At 36.4% G+C, this 20,347-nt stretch overlaps 1 protein-coding gene and 1 long non-coding RNA gene across 4 annotated transcripts; one reads left to right on the top strand and one right to left on the bottom strand.

Moving 5' to 3' along the window:
* Window positions 1–790: 790 nt before the first annotated feature.
* LOC125650778 (uncharacterized) lies at window positions 791–3,209 on the bottom strand. Its single transcript, XR_007361107.2, has 3 exons — window positions 3,129–3,209; window positions 2,750–2,847; window positions 791–1,043 (listed from the first exon to the last, which is right to left on the bottom strand). It is a non-coding gene; the product is annotated as an uncharacterized LOC125650778 (long non-coding RNA).
* Window positions 3,210–6,531: 3,322 nt separating this feature from the next.
* LOC125650773 (uncharacterized) lies at window positions 6,532–19,945 on the top strand. 3 transcript variants are annotated; one of them, XM_048879305.2, is made up of 3 exons: window positions 6,532–6,926; window positions 19,181–19,327; window positions 19,495–19,945. In XM_048879305.2, the coding sequence occupies exons 1-3, from the start codon at window positions 6,653–6,655 to the stop codon at window positions 19,638–19,640; spliced, it is 567 nt and encodes a 188-aa protein (XP_048735262.1). In that variant the 5' UTR covers window positions 6,532–6,652; the 3' UTR covers window positions 19,641–19,945. The 3 variants fall into 3 exon arrangements, with proteins under 3 accessions (XP_048735262.1, XP_048735263.1, XP_048735264.1); XM_048879306.2 differs by lacking the exon at window positions 6,532–6,926 and adding an exon at window positions 9,755–10,443; XM_048879307.2 differs by lacking the exon at window positions 6,532–6,926 and adding an exon at window positions 12,479–13,252.
* The last annotated feature ends 402 nt before the right edge of the window (window positions 19,946–20,347 follow it).

Below are 20,347 nucleotides of genomic sequence, written 5' to 3'. Positions count from 1 at the left end.
ATTGTATACTGTAGGGGAAATTCTTCCAAAATCTTCAGAATCTTCTCAAGAACCACTGGGCCTAAAATGTTGAGGTTTTCTTGAAAGATTCCTGACATAAAGTAGATCCAAGTTTGTGCAATTCATGGTCCCTGGGGGTAGGGTGGGTCAAAATGTTATATGCTGATATAAAGGAATCTTTGAAAATATTTCTTGAACTGTTTAAGGTAGGGCTTTCATATTTTGTGTATATATCTTTTACGGAAAGACCTTGCATGTAATGTAGTAGTGTGTGGTCTTATGACCTTGACCTGGAAGTTTGACTTACTTTTGATAAGACATAACCTATTAAATACATCCAAAACTATTTTAGGTGAGATTTCATATATTGTATAAAGATTCTTTATGTCGAGACCATGTACACAATTGTGTGTGATCTTTTGACCCAAGAGTTTGGCCTATTAAAAAAAAATCCCAAAAAACACTGACCTATTCAATATCTCCTGAACTATTTAAAGTAGGGCTTTCATATATATATATATATATATAATATATATATATATATAAAGCACTAAATAATCACAAATAGGTACTGAAAATTTTCGCCCCAGCCCGGGGTCAAACCAGCGACCTGCGGCACCCACCGCCTAGCAAGACTGTCAAACCAGTGCGTAAGTCCACTCGGCCACAACGACTTCCCTAAAAAGGAAGTTTTGTTATGCTCCTAAAGCGCTACTTATACACACTGATGCAATCTCACACAGTCGCTGTGTCATTCAGTGTTTAAGATATTTTATAAGGAGAGTGGATCTCTCGATGCAATTGCATAGAATATTTAATATAAAGCACAAACAAACAATTATAACACCCAACCTTACGTTTACCCCAAGGATCTAAACGATACATGTGATAATCAATTAATTAATATATAAAGCACTAAATAATCACAACTAGGTAGTGAAAATTTTCGCCCCAGCCCGGGGTCGAACCAGCGACCTGCGGCACCCACCGCCTAGCAAGACTGTCAAACCAGTGCGTAAGTCCACTCGGCCACAACGACTTCCCTAAAAATATATATATTGTAAATTTAGAACTTGCGAAATTTTTAAGTCACAATTTTTTTTCCGTAAGATAAAAGGTTTAGTAAAACTCGTGACAGCATGATGAACAAGTCTGATATTTACAACATTTCGAAAAGCAACAAATTACGAAAACTAATCACAGTGGTCGACATCGTGTGAAACGGGAAGACAGGGAGAAAAATCATGTCGACAAAGTTCCCTATCCAACGTCGCTTAAACGTTAAAATAACTAATCAGTTTGACGCACCGTCAATTAGCAACACCTTTCAAAAGTTGATACATTGTAAAATTGATTCTATTGACTTCTTCAGTTACATTGTGCCCTGTGGTTGGAGTCTGGGTCCTTTATCTCTATCAACCTGTATATTTTGTGGATGGCATCGCTTGTGTTATGAATTATGCAAGCGAGATTCATTTACAGACGAATGCAATTTAAAAAACAGAAGGGCCGTTGTTATATGAATTTTTCTTGCTCTAAATTTTGTATAGTAATCAAAGGGATTTTTCTATCACATAATAAAAGAAAATTTTTGTTTTGAAAAATACCTTGATCATATTCTGACAGAATAGCGGGCAAGACTAAAGGCCAGAATGGACTCTCTCTCTCTCTCTCTCTCTCTCTCTCTCTCTCTCTCTCTCTGAAGTATCTGTTATGCCCCATCACTAACACTTCATGAAAATAGTATAAAATGTATATTCACCATCTTGTGTTTGGGATTACAATCATCATTTGAATCAAATTTAAAAGACACAGGGACAGTTCTATATCTCCCTATCAGCATAGCTGATCTGTTTTTGTTGGTCACTCAAATAGTCTGTTATCAAGATCATTTTCAGAAATGATATCTAGGAAATGCATGGAAGTATTGTCTATCGTGCCCAAAAATGTCCAAAACAATACTTTTAGTAAGTTCTTAACTTAAATCCATTTGAAAAGACATGGCAGACACTCTTGAAACATGGATGAAGATATATTGATGTGAACAAAAACAAGAGGCCCATGGACCACATCGTTCACATGAATCATCATTCAAGATTTTTCCTACATATTCGCATGTAAAACTTTGATCCCTATTGTGGCCCCAACCTACTCCCGGGGGCCATGATATTAATAAACTTGAATCTGGACTATGTCAGGAAGCTTTCATGTGACTGTAAACGTTTCTGGCTTGAAAAGTGGCCCAGTGATTTTTCAGAAGATTTTTAATGATTTTCCCTATATATTTGTATGTAAAACTTTGGTCCCCTATTGTGGCCCCATCCTATCCTCGGGGGCCATGATTTTAACAAACTTCAATCTGCACTATGTTAGGAAGCTTTCATGTAAATTTCCATTTTCTTGGCCCAGTAGTTTTTGAGAAGATTTGTAAAGATTGTCCCTATATATTTCTATGTAAAACTTTAATCCCCTATTGTGTCCCCATCATATCACCGAGGGTCATGATTTTAACAAACTTGAATTTGCACTATGTCAGGAAGCTTTCATGTAAATTTCAGCTTTTTTGAAATCCCTTCACCCAAGGATGCTTTTGACCAAGTTTGGTTGAAATTGGTCCAGTGGTTCTGGAGAAGAAGTCGAAATGTAAAATGTTTTCAGACCGACAACGGATAACAAGCGATCAGAAAAGTTCACTTGAGCTTTCAGTTCAGGTGAGCTAAAAACCTAATAATACTTGAAAACTACTCACTCTAGCCTGGCTGTTGAAGACAGGTAAACTCCCCTCGAGGGCACTAATTACCAAACCCACCAATTCTAGCTAATTCAATCAAGGTAAATGCGGATGATCTTGATTAAAGGATAAAAAATACAGAAGGGTGATAATAAATTAAATATTGACCACAAAGAGTTTTCATTTCTCGTGTAAAACATGTACTAAGTATGTTGTTAAACTTTTCTCTCGCTACTCGATTTGCCGGCACCAAATCTCTTGGTTCTCGAGAAAAGTTTACCAACGAATACTTGTTTCACAAAATGGAGCTTTATAGATTATACTCTAGCCTGGTTCCCGAGACCTTCCGATGTGCAAGCACATTCGAACATGAACAGTCTCTTCTATGCAAACTTACCTTACTCGCTGCCATGTTTGTTTGTCCTATGTGCGCCGCCATTCAACAGTGCGTGTCAGGCCTTCTGTGCTTGCACATCGGAAGGCCTCGGGAAACAGGCTAGATTATACCCTCATATTATAGTTACCCGTATGTTCCTTCGTACATGAACTCTTGTCAGCGTGTTTGGTTTGCACACGTAGTTTTCTTCGTCATTGTATACATGCCATTTCTTATCTGGTATTCATCAAATTTACAGGAATGGTACCTTCCACAAACACCTGGGTTTCTTTTCGTTTTCAAGGTGATATACATATATGTCAAGTTCGGTTCACGGGAAGGAAAATTCCAAACTTGCTTGTGAATTTTATATATGGTACATTCACACTCAAGTTTTGGTCCTTTTTTTTTTCTTTTTTGGTACTTTTTTATTTCTTTGGAAGTGATGCTTTACAAAACCATCTGGTTGCTTATTTGTTTTCAAGATTAATTATAAAAGGTCAAGGTACATGTACGTTACAGGGAGGGAATACCCGGTGGGTTTTTATGTGGGTGGTGGTGGGGGGGGGGGGGTATATTAGCGATATTTGCAGGGATGCTACATTTCCCAATGATTTACCTTACGGTAAGCAATGCAGCATTAATAGTGATAGAGAGTTATTTTAACTGTCAAAGTACACGTTAATTGCTAAAAAGTGAAGAAATTGGTCCAAATATCCAGCCTTAAGGTAGGTAAATACTATTAGAAATTTCTGTCAATCAAATTTTTTTCCATTTAAATAACTTTAACAACTCATAAACTAACCAAAATACCCATATTAGACATACCTTTGCGGGTTTATGTTTATACTAAGTGCTACAGAGTACATATACCCCCAAATGCTAAAGCCAAATTTTAACACAAGAATGCATGATCTCATGTTTTATTAAAAATATGCACCAAAGCACATCATATTAAGCTATAATATATAAAAACCAATAGCTATTCATTTACTGAGAGAATTTTTAAAGATATTCAATTGAAAACATACACAATTGCTGTTTAATCTGCTCACATCCTTCAGAAAAAAATCACAGAATATCGCAATTTTGAAAAATTCTCAAAATCTAAATTGTTTACATGCCAGTTTTTCTTTAAAAATAATTAGAATTATATCTAAGGTTAACCAAAAAAAAAAAAAAAAAACAAACAAATTTTACCATAGTTGACCAGAGGTATTTTGCAAAATGGTCTCTTGAATACGTAAACCCCCATTTTTAAATTTAAGTTTTACAATTATTCTTTGCACACTTTGATGAAAATAGCAAATACAGTTTTAAAATCAAGATTAACAGAATATGACAATATATATATATATATATATATATATATATATATATATATATATATATATATATATATATGTGTGTGTGTGTGTGTGTGTGTGTGTGTGTGTGTGTGTGTGTGTGTAAAACATACTGAAAATTTTGTCCTACCAAACAATTAGAACACAAAGAGGTGGGGGGGGCACCCCACCCCTTCCTTTTTCTCACAATTTTTTTTTGGTGTGTGTGTTATTCTTTTTTTGTTCGGCTATCAATCATATCATACATAACAATACCTACATGCTATCTCATACTTATAGAAAAAATATAGTGTAACATGTACAGCTCATGAACAAATAATTTTGTTTCTTGAAAATACTTGTGAAGAAGAGTTCAAATATTCAACAACTTTACTGATGATTTTCTGAGGATTTATAATTCTGGGTTTCTTTGAACCAAACACAAACTCACTAAAACAGTTTGAATTCCACTGTGAGGGTCACGCCTATGTATGATTTTAACTTGTTCAGGCTTAGATTGCAAGCTATGAGCCTTTTAGAGATCAGTGTAGATATTTACATTGCTTTGTACCCACAGGCACTTGTTTCATACATATGGGCCCCCTCCTGTGGTATTATTAAGGAGGGGGCCCATATGTATGAAACAAGTGCCTGTGTTTGTACCATTGGAGCTAGTGAGGACTTGACACTATAATAATTCATAGTAAATATATCTAAGATTCACATCTGAATGCTAAATTTGACTCGTATAGTTCTCGTAAACTACAAACATCAGACAAAGAAGTTATAACTGGAACTTTCTAGTCGGTGTTTAAAATTTAAAACCGGATACGTAAAAGCACGGACTTTCCTTAAGCTAGAACTTAGAAGTTTACATGCGAGTTTAAGAAAACCCAGGGTTGCATAATTTAATTCTACCGTTTTAGAAGTTAATAAACTAGAACAAATCAAGCTTATGTTCATTGTAGTGTATGATTGTGGGGGTGGGGTGCAATTTGTAGACACTGCCGTGATATGCGATCTCACGAATATGCGGAATAATTATTTTTGATATACTTTTTCTCTCATCAAAACAATTTGAAGGCTTATGTCCATTTTTAATTTTTTTTAGACCTGCCATTCGATGTGTAATTACTATGATATCATCAATAAAAGTATGTTTCACCATCAACAACCACCATCCTACCAACTGCCCTGTTGTTTGGGAGTAGTTTTCTCTTGACACTGAATAAAAATTTTCTACTATCTGCAGATACAATGTACCCGATTAAGTATGTGTACTTGTCTTATTCAACACGTGTCAGATTAGCTTTGAAACGAAACCCTCAACATTTCTTGAATATAATATTTGCCGCTAAAACGTACAGTGATAATGGCATTCATTGCATAAGATAAGCTATGAAATTAAAGAGGCATTACATGTATATATAGCTGTGAAAGTGATGGCAACCATTTTTTCCTCAAAGTATCTAAATGGCATAGGAATATATCTATATATTGATAACTAATAAAAAAAAAAACCATTTGTTTTGTACAAAAACAAAAGAAACCTAATAAAACGACGTTAGATAATTGCTTTTAGTGTAAAGAAATATATAAAGAAGAGTCATTAGCTTAAAGTTTGCAAGCCAATCATTTAATCACCAAAATTACATATTCACGTGCCTGCTTTGAGGTTAAAAAGTGTTTGAAATAATTAAATTACTGAAATAAATACTAGAGAGCAATTTTCATTGATTTCAATTTTTGGTGACAAAACGCCCCTTTAAGTCAGACTATTTGTCATCTTAAACCATTTAGGATAGCTTCAAAGAATTGAAATTGAAAAATATTCTGATCAATAGTAACGCGGGAGAAGGCATTTAATTGTACACACATGTCACACACAAGTATACACAGACAAATTCCAAAAAACTACCTCAGGCCTTGACAGACTTGCAAAAAACGTCAGTAGGAGACGATTTAGGAACGCGCTAATGTCATTCTTTCGTGGTCGTTAGCTTTGGAGTATGCATGCACTACGCATCATCAAAGATTAATCCGCCTAACGATGCGACTCATGTACACGGAACCTCCGCCCTTTGTATGTCGGTCATTCCATGTCTTCATGCAGTTCATAGCAGATGTTTAAACATCGCTCTATATATCACATCAATTAAACAAATCAATCTTTTTTTTGCTTTGGCTTACCCGCGGATACAAGCTATCTCTGGGAGTCGTATGCTTTGCGGTCCGTTCGATCTCTATAGAAACATGCTGTACGACTGGCGCACCGCCTCTACAAATTTGAAGCTTGCTCTCGTTTCGCTAACATTTGCTTTACAGTTATTTATCATCGGATTCAGCACTATTTATTGGGTGAAAATAGAAATCTCAGACTACAGGAATTACCTGGACTCGTATGGGCTGTGGGTACACTACCGGTGCGAGGACCCTAGGGGCTGCCATGAAGACCCCCTCAACTCGGTCTACCTGGGCAATATCGGCTGGACAGGTGAGGCAAAACCCATTTAATCATACAGGTTCAAATGTGAATTGAATTATATTAAAGAAATATGTGTAAATACAAAAGATATTGATTAATAGCTTATCTGTTGTGTTGCTTACACTATGTTCAGATACGTGGGTTTGACGGGTTTGAAACTTTCTGCCTATACATACGCGGGATCAAAGCTCTGTATGATGACTACGGAGGAAAGTTTATTAAAATTATATAAGCAATTAAGTTTAGACTTTAAGAGAGAAATATAAACGATCTTCCTACATGCTTTTTGATCTGCAAAATGTTTATTCTTAAACTGCAATTGAAAAGCTATGGTGTCCGTTTCCGCAGTGTCCAAAACTACACTTGTATTTTAGTCTAGTTCTTGTATTCGGTCTGATTTTAGAGAGATCATTCTGACTTATTATATATAAATTGATTATGGTGAACTTTTTCAAAAGAGAAATGTTATCGAGTTGGTTTTGGTTTTATTGTATATACTGTACATGTATACACAATTTGGGTTTTTATTTTGGAGGGATTGGCTAGAAGTTTTCTATCTTTATTTCATCGCAACATTCTTTTAAAGCTATATAATATGGTTATTTAGTGTTGGTCCTCTCGATATATAAATAGAATTATAATCTATAAGTAGAATTATAATCTATAAATAGAATTATAATCTTTGGGTAAAGCTGTTCTAGAATTAGTAGTTTGGTAGCAGCAGACTTGTCTATAGATGTATCGCCGGAAAAAGAGAATAAGCTGAGACATAGGTATCACCCCCCCCCCCCTCACACACACACACACACACACTCACATACACATCTTTGGTTACTTTCAAAGAGCGATTGAACAACACGTAGCGAAGATGGAGGAGACAGCTCGCCAGGAGCATATGATATAACCTGTCTTTATAAATAATGATTTTGACATTTGAAATTTTATACCGATGCACCAGTTGCAGTTTTTGTGAATCAATAACTGCAAATGTAGTTTCATCATGTGACCTAGAAACGAATTCCCCGATAGACACGTTAAACCGGGAACTTGTATGAATTCATCCATAATTTATACTATAGCCTGAATACCGACATTTACTTTGATATAGATGGGGGAAAACAATTTTTATAAGATATATTATAATATTTTAACCAGCATGAAATTCGATAATAAGTTGCACATTAATTATTTGGGAAACGTTGGATTTGATGACCAGAGTATTTATGTCTATCCTCCTGTTTTGGACTTTCTGTCCGTCACAAAATCTTATGAACACGTCTTCTATATGGCTTATCAGGTAGACTTGAAACTTTATAAAATGCTTCATTACCATTTGCAGATGTGTGCATTGTCGGAACAAGATGATCCAATTATTTTCCTAAAAGTTATAGTGGATCTAATAAGGGTGGAGGATGTAAAATAGCTTGTGAACACTTCTCTTATATGGCTTAAGCTTTGTTGTGCATATTGTTGGGACGGGAGGATCCTATTATTTTCCTAATAGGTATAGTGGATCTAAGGGGAGTGGAGGGCGATAAAATAGCTTTCTTGCGAACCCTTCTCCTACATGGTTTATGGGGAAGACTTGAATTTTTTTATAATGTTTCATTGCTATTTTAGATGTGCATATTGTCGGGACAGGAGGATCCAATCATTATCCTTAAAGTTATAGTGGATCTGAGAGGGGTGCAGGGTGTGAAATAGTTTGTGAACACTTCTCCTATATGACTTAGATCGGAGTTCATAATGTTTATGTTCCTGCTCATGCTTTCTCCTCCATACCATCTCCATATCATGCAGTACATTAAGGGGAAGAGTTTAATTTGGTGTACGGTGTACTTCCAATTTTTGGAGCTGCGGAGACATTTGTTTTTCATAAAAACAATCTCTAGTTTTATGAACCGATAGTGCGGGTCCTTGTGTAAGTAGCGATCATCTGTTCATACGACGAAGAGAACGATACCGTATGCACAAAATTTAACGGGTTTTGTTATGAAGCGTCCTCAATCTCATTAATTAGCCAATTATCCTGGTTAGTATCGATTTTTACTGATTTTGTCGATTCCAGGTCTGTGCAAGGCATTAATTAGCAATAATCTTTTTCGTTTTGTTTTGTTTTACTCTTTCGACCGAGTCAGAAATAAAATCCCATGGATAAAAACCCAACGAATTAATGTTGCACTTTTATCTATTTTTTATTTATTTATTTGTTATTTTCAATGTACGAGACGTTTTCCAGAATGTTCTTGTACCAATTAATTCTTATTAAAGAGTAGACATTGTCATTATTAACAACGCAATGTCATTTAACCGTCGCTATTTAGTATTTACCCTAACGTAATTTAATACTTACTCAGGTCAAATTGATGTTAATCAGAGAAAAAAAAATCTTATTTTGATTTAGGCCTAAAGCATGAAAATTATTAAATCACTGGAGCTAATAGAATTCGTAATGAAATCGTCCATTGATCTCGGGAAACCGGATATTTATCACTAAAAGTGAATTTTGTGATTGTGTGTCGGTGGTAATTGGAAAATCTGGGTAATCTCGCGAGCAATGGCTAAGAGGATTGATAACAGAGTGCTGATATCCGTTACTGTATCGCATTTTGATTTGAAATGCAAATGACAGTGATTTTGGTATTCATTTACGGAACATTGAAACTCAAACAATGCAACCGAGGCATGTATCCAATGAATCATTCAGTATTCTATGTTTCTATTCTATAACTTCTCACTGAACAATAGAATTGATGATATATCACGAAGATAGAATTAGTGACAGACATTTGTAATGTTAATACTTTTATGATTACAAAAGAACAAATATAAAAAAGTGAAAACTCCAACAAGTTAGAGCCTCGGTTAACGTCCCAGGTTATATACAGAGTACCTCGTTAAGCGGTGCCAATCCTCGCAGTGAACTTCTAGTGTTGTCCCCTAACCTAAAAATCTTTGAATTTGTTCTCATCCTAGTATCTTTACCCCGTGTTCAACATTTTGAAGTAAAACTTATTTTCACTTCCAAAAATGAATTTTAAAAAATTTGTGTATTCCATTAGAAAAAAGATCGTGAATCCCTTTGGCACACCAAAGAATATTCAAAGCAAAACAATTAGACTCAGATCACGTGCCTACTGAAGATGCACGTGAACTCCACCGAATGCACTTGAGCTTTATGACTTTTTGTTTATGATGCGGATGATAATAATCTAATCTAGCGGCTCCTCTACCAACACAGATACAAACTGTTGTATTAATATAACGCTGGCAATGTGTTCCACTCTCTTAAATATCAAATTTCTTATCGTCGGATGTACTTTTCTTGCAATCGGTTTCACTTCCGCTTTGATTGGATTCATGACTTCCGCCTGGGCAGTGTTGGAACGCTCAGATGGTCATGGTTTCTCTAACTTCGTTTCCTACGGACTCTGGCAGTTTCAGAGATGTGGGGGATTCCGGATTAACAAGGAGTGCACCAAAGGGAAACTCGTGCAGACAGACTTCGAATACTTAGGCGCACAAGGTGGTATATTATTTCATGCTGTAGTGTAATGGGAAGGAAGTACGTCAGTGGTTACGTCATTAACGACTTGGGTATTTATATGTTAGTGTGGATTGTTCTCAGCGAGAGGGTGGTTCCTGATGGTATTTACTTGTAATCCGTATACGAAACTGTGACCCGCTTATGCAAAGCTTCAAAGAGCTAGCCATATTCTGTTTTGTATACAAGAGCATCCACTCCAGCTTAAATATTCTTTTAAAAATATCTCTTGCACAAAAAATGCTTAAAGTAAGATTTGAAATTCATTTGTAGCAAGAAACATGAGTCATAGCAGCGAATTGCTGGATTTAGTAGCAACTGGTGTTTATAACTTGAAAATATTATCATTTGTAACTGTCTTACAAATATTGAGTCATTGATAAATATTTACATTTCCAATGTTTTTATGCCTTCACCAATTGTAATGATAGTCATTTCTTCATGAATGCGTTGCAGTTGTGAACATGCGCGTTTGAATCTTGATAAATATAGTACGTCCTTTTTCATGGGAATTCCAACAGAAATGAAAGTAGAATGAATATTCGTTTTGAAAATACATGAGGGCATGAACTGCGACACTTCACGCCGACATACTTCATGAAACGGGTTAGTTTTCAAAAATGAAATTTGTTAATAATAAGTTACAGAAATTCCAGTCGTCTATAAACAAATGTTGATCCGTCATTCCTTTATTTATGGTTAAGACAGCATTTATATATATACCTATGTATCGTATGTTAGGTAACATCCTCTTCGTTCCGTATCCCGGGACATACGCCGTCATGTATCGTGTATATTTAAAACCATACTCTTACTTGTTTCACCGGATGTAAAACAGTGTATAGCAGTACATATATCTGCTCCGTTGCAACGTAAGTTAATATATTGCATGGACACTTGTGATAGTTGTATGACCTTGTGATAGTTATATGACCTTGTGATAATTGTATGACCTTGTGATAGTTATATGACCTTGTGATAATTGTATGACCTTGTAATAATTGTATGACCTTGTAATAATTGTATGACCTTGTGATAATTATATGACCTTGTGATAGTTTTATGACCTTGTGATAGTTATATGACCTTGCAATAATTGTATGACCTTGTGATAGTTACATGACCTTGTGACAGCTGTATGATCTTGTGATAGTTATATGACCTTGTGATAGTTGTATGGATAGTTGTATGATCTTGTGATAGTTGTATGACCTTGTAGTAGTTATATGACATTGTGTTAGTTGTATGGATAGTTATAAAACCTTATGATAGTTTTATGGATAGTTGTATGACCTTGTGATAGTTGTATGACCTTGCGATAGTTGTATAACATTGTGATAGTTGTATAACCTTGTGTGGTATTATATGACCTTGTGGTAGTTGCATGACCTTGTGATAGTTATAGGACCTTGTGGTAGTTATATGACTTTGTGATAGTTGTATGACCTTGTGATAGTTGTATGGATGACCTTGTGATAGTTGTATGACCTTGACGTTCTTAAGTTTACAGGTTCTCCTTGGTTGATTTCATTACGCAAGAAATTTAGTTAATGCATGTACAAAAATTCCTTTAGGTAGAGGTCTTCCCCATGACTTGGATTGAAATATCGTTGCTTTTGGATGTTTCTTGATTGAAAACCCAAGTGAAGCAGGCTAATTAATACGTAGAATTTGAGCTAGGGCCCACAATTGGCATGCAATTAAGATAAGTTCAGTTAATTGAAGCGAAAATCGCTTCCATTGCGCAAACTTTATCACACTCAAAGTTCGACATTAATAGATAATATTAAAGATTTTGTTTATATAATACATCGCGTTCCCTGCCATGTGAAATTTCGATTAAACTTATATATCATTGAATCAGATTTTTTCCGTATTAAATAGAGTCAGTCGAAACAGAATTGTTAAAAGAGAAAGTTTGGCACAGATAAAATGGCACACGGATCGAAAATAAATTAAGTTGCTAGCAAAAGTTTTTTTTACACAATACTTAATGTTTTCGTGGGATTGTCTATTTTGGAAGAGCTCAAAATAACATCAGAAGTGCATACCCATTGAGAGCCTCATTTAGAAGATAATTGACGTGTGCATATGGAGGGAAAAGTAAATGTACTGGTAATTAATGTCTCACCATGAGAACAGGAAGGAGGGGAAAATCGGAAAACAGGAGCTCAAAATTTCCCTATCTAAATCTTTAATTGAAATCGCTTCAGAAGTGAGAAAGCGGCCACACGAGTGAGAATCAAGCGCTAAATTAACTTGACACCTGCCCCTATTTTCCGATTGTTTATATTTCTTGCTTTATAATCCGGATGATTGTGATATGTAATGCAGGAATGGAACACATTTGCTTCGGTTAAGGTAGCAACAAAGTGAAGTGTTTTGTTTTTGCTTCGCCCGAGTTAAAGAAAAACCTTGTACCAAAGATTCAGAAATTGAATACAATTTGTTCGCCAACCACCGTTCGGGGGTTTTTTTCTGCCAAAAAATAATCATATTCGATTTTTTTTTCTTGGAACTCGGAATTTTTCGATTCAGGACACCATGTATTCTAGATGGAAAGAGGCCACCACCTACATGCGATTTGCATTTATAAGTTTCGTGCTGGCCTTTATTTTGTATGTGATCGGATTTTCCACTTTCTACTGGGGACATTTCCAAACCACGGAATCGTCCACCAAGGTCATAGGATTGTGGAAATATTTGCTGGAGTACAAGTACCAAAATAAAGTCCACGAGGCCAGGAACTACATAAGTAGTGCCCAAATTCCAAAATATATCTTTAACTCTGGTAAGTCACAGAATTTAATAAACATAGTATATCTACAATTCATTTTACGGAATCATACTCGGTATTTCTCTAGATATTATATGATGTAATTCGTGTCGACATTTATTTGAGTATCGTGCCATCTACATGCAGTATTGAGTTGTTACAATCCAGATAAAATCCGTAGTATATAGATTTGTAACAGAGCCCCAAAAATTCTTTTGATTTTATCAAACTTGATAAAGTTGTATTAATGAAGGAAAAATAATTCTAAATTTACCGAGAAGCAAATGGTCTTGAACGAAATACAAAGTTCTCATATAACTGAAGATTACATCAAAGAGGTATATATAGAAACAATTTAGAGAACCCGAAAAGCAGTGGCTTAGAATATCATTATTGACGTGTAGTGTCAGTGACTAAGAGAGAAAAATGTTTCTCTCTTTTTATCACGGTACAAACATCGTATGGTATGTACTGTGTTGGTGTTAGGAAATGGTTGTTTCGTTGCTTGACTATAGGGTGCTCAGTATGACTGACAGCGAAGCCAAACATCCAGAGTGTTAATAAAATTGTGCAAGAAACCCTCAAAATTAGCAAAGGCACCCCTACACGAAATGCTGCATTTATACATTGCAACATGACATAATCCAAAAAGTGTTCATTTTCCGAAGTATTGTGTCGTTAATATTATTCATACATTTGTTTTCTTTGTATGAGGTGTACAGATTTATAGTGCTTTCTCAGTCTTGGATTTCCACTAAGTATTCTCGACTTCAAACCCTTTTGGTTCTCTTGCCATTCATGGTATTTTGAGAATGAAAATATTTCTTGCTGCTCGCAACATCGGGAACAATTTCAAATGGACGTTGTAGCTAATGGCAGTGCCCTCTTTAGATATGTATCCAGCACCTTATAACATGACAATTAGGCTTTATATCCTGGGATCCACAATAACATGAAATTGATGACTTTGTTCAATGCACACTTCAACCGCTTCATTCAATTATTAGCTAATGAATTGGGTAGTAAGCTCTCCATAGGGGAAATAATTCACATGTAGAGATAATAATTCTTAGGAGAAGATTTCTTCAAGAGTCCTGACAATGACATTGATACGGAACTTCGGATTCAGCAGCGACAATGACCACAGACGACCTCGTCACGCACGAGCTGTAATGCGCCTCATCTTCGATTCACAGTAAACTGCCAAGCTGTTTTTATTTGCAAGATTTGATCCGAATTTTACTTAGTCCTTGGAAATTGCCACTTTGCCGCGTCAGTTTTCTTCAAATTGAGAGATTCCAGAAATAGGCCTTGTTAGCGCGCGTTGATGAGTTTCCTTTGTCTGCACGGGAGGGGTTAGACTTTGGGTTATATTTACTTCTTTCTACAGTATTTAGCTTTAACAACTACCGAGTGAAACATCTGTTTGTCAGTCATAAACATACAATGAATTCTATTTTCTTTGAGAGGTATTTATAAATATTCTTTTATTTTTCTGCTGAAGCACTCTAATCGTTTTCGATAACTATATTTAGAGTGTGTACATTGTACATCGAGGCGTCTTCTGTATTCACCATGCACACTTTCTCCCTCTCTACGCGGAACTCCATACAAAATTCCTGAGGAATCTGAACACAAGATGGGTTGCATCACATCACTGATAAACATAACGATTCCCTGGGCATTGTTTAGGGGACAAAAACTTACCATCTCTTGTCAACAGAGTAATTAACACGGATGATGGCTTACAGGTCGATATTCTGACGTAAGCGAAGGAACTGGTTGGAATGTAGCCTTTGTTATTCTCATCCGGTTTCCAAAATTACAACAAACTGTGGTTCATTGGCCATCAAAATTAATTAGCGTTTTCCTTTTTTAAAAATGGTATCATTTCCAGTTCAAGGTTATACATGACAACATGTCTTCTTGAAAATGTGATGTAGATCTGTAGGAAAATTGCCTCTATAACGGTGACATCATATGTACGTTGATAAAGTAGGAAAGTCCGAATATGTGAGCTTACAGTGACGTCATATTGTGTACTGAGACTCTAAATTCAAATTCTTACATGTTAAAGACTTTTGACGGATTTATGCACTTTGAAAGTAAACTGCTGGATTTCTTTTTGAGATTGTGTTACTTTGCAGATATTTGGATGGACATGTGTCCATTTAACAGGCATTGGCTTTATCTATGTATTGCGGTATATTTCATGAAGGCATGAACTGCGGCGCTTTACGCCAACATTCTTCATGAAGCACGTTTTTGATTGTTGTGTTGTTGTTTTTACATACCGGTACGTCAGATATACATTAATATTATATCCAGGAAAAAATCCAAAAAAGAACAAAGCATAAACTGAGGGTATGTGGGATTTAAGAGAGAGAGAGAGAGAGAGAGAGAGAGAGAGAGAGAGAGAGAGAGAGAGAGAGAGAGAGAGAGAGAGGGGGTAAGTAAACAGCAGGTTCCATCGATTTCATTGGACATCCAACTTCCTTTTTATCATATTTATACGAAATGGATTTTTGTGCTTCTTAAAAAAAATTTCATTTGTGATATTGCAGCACGCACTCAAGGACTACTCAGTGCATCTTGCTGTGTACACATACTATTTAAACCATAAGACAATAGTGTTTTGTATCATACTATTATTTTCAGTAAAACCAAGAATAAAAGATTTTTTTGTAATACCTATCTGCAAATCAGTCTTATTCTTTTATTCCTGAAGCACGTTAAAAGTCTGCTGGCGTGCACGTTAAAAGTCTGCTGGTTAAAAGTCTGCTGGCGTGCACGTTAAAAGTGTGCTGGCGTGCAGCGTTGTTGTTCATGACCTCACGTATTTTTTTTTTTTTAAAAAGACCTTTATTTTTTCATATTCAAATACATTTTACTTTCATATCTTTTAGAATATTTCCAGCAGTTAAAATTGGCGTACTATATTTATGAAGATTCATACGCACATTGTTCATATTCAAGAGGAAATGGCTATCATTTCAATTTGTACAGATTAACATCATATTCTATATATTAAATTTTACCATGCGATTCCGATATACCTTGGACACATTGCAACACTTTATATTTTTTCTAATCGGGTTTTTCTGATGTCTACAGAGGAATACCAAAGGCGTGTTTAAGTCACGGACTGATGGACATACGTTAATTTCAAACTATGGGGACCTTCCATAACCTGTAAAATATTACAGTACAAATCAGGACGAGGTCTTCCATAGCCTGTAAAATATTACCATGCAAAACAGAAGAAAACATTGCACAACCTGCTTTAACCAGCTGATTGATTGAATATTGTTTGACGTCTCTCTCGAGAATATTTCACTCGTATGGAGACGTCACCACTGCCGGTGAAGTGCTGCAAAATTTAGACCTATCTTCGGCGCTTATGGCCTTTGAGCAAGGGGGGGGGGGGGTCTTTATCGTGCCACACCTGCTGTGACACGGGACCTCGGTTTTTACGGTCTCATCCAAAGGACCGCCCCATTTAGTCGCCTTCTACAGCAAGAAAGGAGTACTAAGGACCTATTCTAACCCGGATCCCCACGGGATCTAACCAGCTAAATATAGATCAACAAGTGTTTTAGCACACTAGATATTGTACATTCTGCGTTTTCCTTTAACATTGTGTAACAGGAAGGGATAATATGCAACCCAGGATCTTTATCCTTTGATCTTATCATTTGACTGTAGCTGTAATACACGTATATGCTTCAGTATTGTGATGCCATTGAAGCTTTGTTTTTGTTCATAACATTAGTGGGGTATATATAAATTGTTACAAAGTATATATTAGAGTTGATTTCCCTCCAATATACACTATATTTCATTACAGACTGGTTCCGTCTGACACAGGCTATGAAATGTCTCGGTTTAATTTTACAGTTTGACCTGGTTTTATTTACAGGCTGGTTCCGTCTGACACGGGCTGTGGAATGTCTCGGTTTAATTTTACAGTTTGACCTGGTTTTATTTACAGGCTGGTTCCGTCTGACACGGGCTGTGAAATGTCTCGGTTTAATTTTACAGTTTGACCTGGTTTTATTTACAGGCTGGTTCCGTCTGACACAGGTTGTGAAATGCCTCGGTTTCATTTTACAGTTTGACCTGGTTTTATTTACAGGCTGGTTCCGTCTGACGCAGGCTGTAGAATGCCTCTGTTTAATTTTACAGTTTGACCTGGTTTTATTTACAGACTGGTTCCGTCTGACGCAGGCTGTGGAATGCCTCGGTTTTAATTTTACAGTTTGACCTGGTTTTATTTACAGACAGGCTCCGACTGACGTAGGGTGTGGAATGCCTCGGTTTAATTTTACAGTTTGACCTGGTTTTATTTACAGGCTGTATCCGTCTGACGCAGGCTGTGGAATGTCTCGGTTTTAATTTTACAGTTTGACCTGGTTTTATTTACAGACTGGTTCCGTCTGACACAGGCTGTGGAATGTCTCGGTTTAATTTTACAGTTTGCCCTGGTTTTATTTACAGGCTGGTTCCGTCTGACACAGGCTGTGGAATGTCTCCGTTTAATTTTACAGTTTGACCTGGTTTTATTTACAGACTGGTTCCGTCTGATACAGGCTGTGGAATGCTTCGGTTTTAATTTTACAGCTTGACCTGGGTTTTTTTACAGACTGGTTCCGTCTGACACAGGCTGTGGAATGCCTCGGTTTAATCTGTGTAGTTATATTTTAGTTTGACCCCGTTATATTTACATGCTGTATCCGTCTGACGCAGGCTGTGGAATGCCTCGGTTTAATTTTACAGTTTGACCTGGTTTTATTTACAGGCTGGTTCCGTCTGACGCAGGCTGTTGAATGCCTCGGTTTAATTTTACAGTTTGACCTGGTTTTATTTACAGGCTGGTTCCGTCGACACAGTACGTGGAATGTCTCGATTTAATTTTACAGTTTGACCTGGTTTTATTTACAGGCTGGTTCCGTCTGACACAGGCTGTGGAATGCCTCGGTTTAATTTTACAGTTTGACCTGGTTTTATTTACAGGCTGGTTCCGTCGACACAGTACGTGGAATGTCTCGATTTAATTTTACAGTTTGACCTGGTTTTATTTACAGGCTGGTTCCGTCTGACGCAGGCTGTGGAATGCCTCGGTTTAATTTTACAGTTTGACCTGGTTTTATTTACAGGCTGGTTCCGTTTGACGCAGGCTGTTGAATGTCTCGGTTTAATTTTAGTTTGACCTGGTTTTATTTACAGGCTGTTTCCGTCTGTGGAATGCCTCGGTTTAATTTTACAGTTTGACCTGGTTTTATTTACAGACTGGTTCCGTCTGACACAGGCTGTGGAATGCCTCGGTTTTAATTTTACAGTTTGACCTGGTTTTATTTACAGACTGGTTCCGTCTGACGCAGGCTGTGGAATGACTCGGTTTAATTTTACAGTTTGACCTGGTTTTATTTACAGACTGGTTCCGTCTGACGCAGGCTGTGGAATGCCTCGGTTTTAATTTTACAGTTTGACCTGGTTTTATTTACAGACTGGTTCCGTCTGACGCAGGCTGTGGAATGACTCGGTTTAATTTTACAGTTTGACCTGGTTTTATTTACAGACTGGTTCCGTCTGACGCAGGCTGTGGAATGCCTCGGTTTTAATTTTACAGTTTGACCTGGTTTTATTTACAGACTGGTTCCGTCTGACGCAGGCTGTGTAATGCCTCGGTTTTAATTTTACAGTTTGACCTGGTTTTATTTACAGACTGGTTCCGTCTGACGCAGGCTGTGGAATGCCTCGGTTTTAATTTTACAGTTTGACCTGGTTTTATTTACAGACTGGTTCCGTCTGACACGGACTGTAGAATGCCTCGGTTTTAATTTTACAGTTTGACCTGGTTTTATTTACAGACTGGTTCCGTCTGACGCAGGCTGTAGAATGCCTCGGTTTTAATTTTACAGTTTGACCTGGTTTTATTTACAGGCTGGTTCCGTCTGACGCAGGCTGTGGAATGCCTCGGTTTAATCTGTATGGTGGTGGCATTGCTGCTTCTTCTTCTGTACTTCTTCGTGTCCTCGTGTAAACAGAGAAAAGCTCTCTACGCCATCATCTTATTCACATTTCTGTCAGGTGAGAAACACAAAAAGCATCTCGTCATAATCGGTACCTAATTACTCAATCCACAAATGAAATCAGAAAATAAATTATCATAATAGATTAAATTTTCAGCATGCGAATAGAAATAAATAGCTTGTCGTTGACGCGCGATGCATTTGATTATATCTTATATTTTTCAGTGCTATTTATCGTTATTGGAATGGCGGTTTTTGGCGGGAAGATGAATGATATGGGATATTCTATCGGCTGGTCAATGGGATTGGCTATCGCTGGAGCCGTTTTGGCATTTTTGGCGGGGATAATGGAAGTTTTAGAATTACGCTAATCATTCTCTGTATTAATGATTTTGTGCCAAATGTTGGAACTCGGATATAAATGGAATTTCATGAGAATTTTTGTCAAGCCTGAATACATTCAGCACCAAGTCCGTGCCACAAGTGGAAATTATACATTTATTGTCTCTAAGGCAATCTCAACTTTCTCTTTTTAAGAGGTATAACTCTACTTTCACAGATATAACACGGTGTATACATGTATATTTCTTTGTCTTGTATTGTAAGTACTCTGTATGTTGTAAAGTCAATGTGATTTAGTAATTTATTCTATTTATATAAAGTATGTGAAGTTTAATATGTACTTTAATATATTCTTTACAGTAAATTATCGTACTTCTATTAGTCAACTGAAATTACAAATACTGAGTACTGGTGGGTGTTGGTGGGGTTTTTGTTTAACCAAGCACAAAAAATAAAACAGATGTCTCCTTTTCTTATAATGGGTCAACAATAACGAGTGAAAGAGTGTTTAAGGGCTAGTAAGTTTTTAAATTGAGAAATGAACACATTATTTAATCATTTGACTGCTTTTTCGATATTTCTATAATTTGACTTTGAAGAAATATGTCAAGGTCAAAAATTGCAATGCAGTGCATCTCGGCTTAATCTCATTGATGGGTGTTCCAACTTTTCTTAACTTGACCTTGAATAAAGAAATGGGTCAAGGTAAAACTTTTTAGCATATTGCATCTCGTTT

Source organism: Ostrea edulis, chromosome 5 (assembly GCF_947568905.1).
Source record: "Ostrea edulis chromosome 5, xbOstEdul1.1, whole genome shotgun sequence".
NCBI lineage: Eukaryota > Metazoa > Mollusca > Bivalvia > Ostreida > Ostreidae > Ostrea > Ostrea edulis.
Note: the sequence above shows the minus strand (reverse complement) of the source record. Positions and strands in the feature narration are given on the sequence as shown.

Excerpts from the sequence above, each read along its gene's own strand:
- LOC125650773 (XM_048879305.2), top strand. The coding sequence starts at position 6,653 with ATGCTTTGCGGTCCGTTCGATCTCTATAGAAACATGCTGTACGACTGG. Across the intron at positions 6,927-19,180 it reads GGGCAATATCGGCTGGACAG|GCTGGTTCCGTCTGACGCAG; the intron begins GTGAGGCAAAAC and ends TTTTATTTACAG. Across the intron at positions 19,328-19,494 it reads CTTATTCACATTTCTGTCAG|TGCTATTTATCGTTATTGGA; the intron begins GTGAGAAACACA and ends TATATTTTTCAG.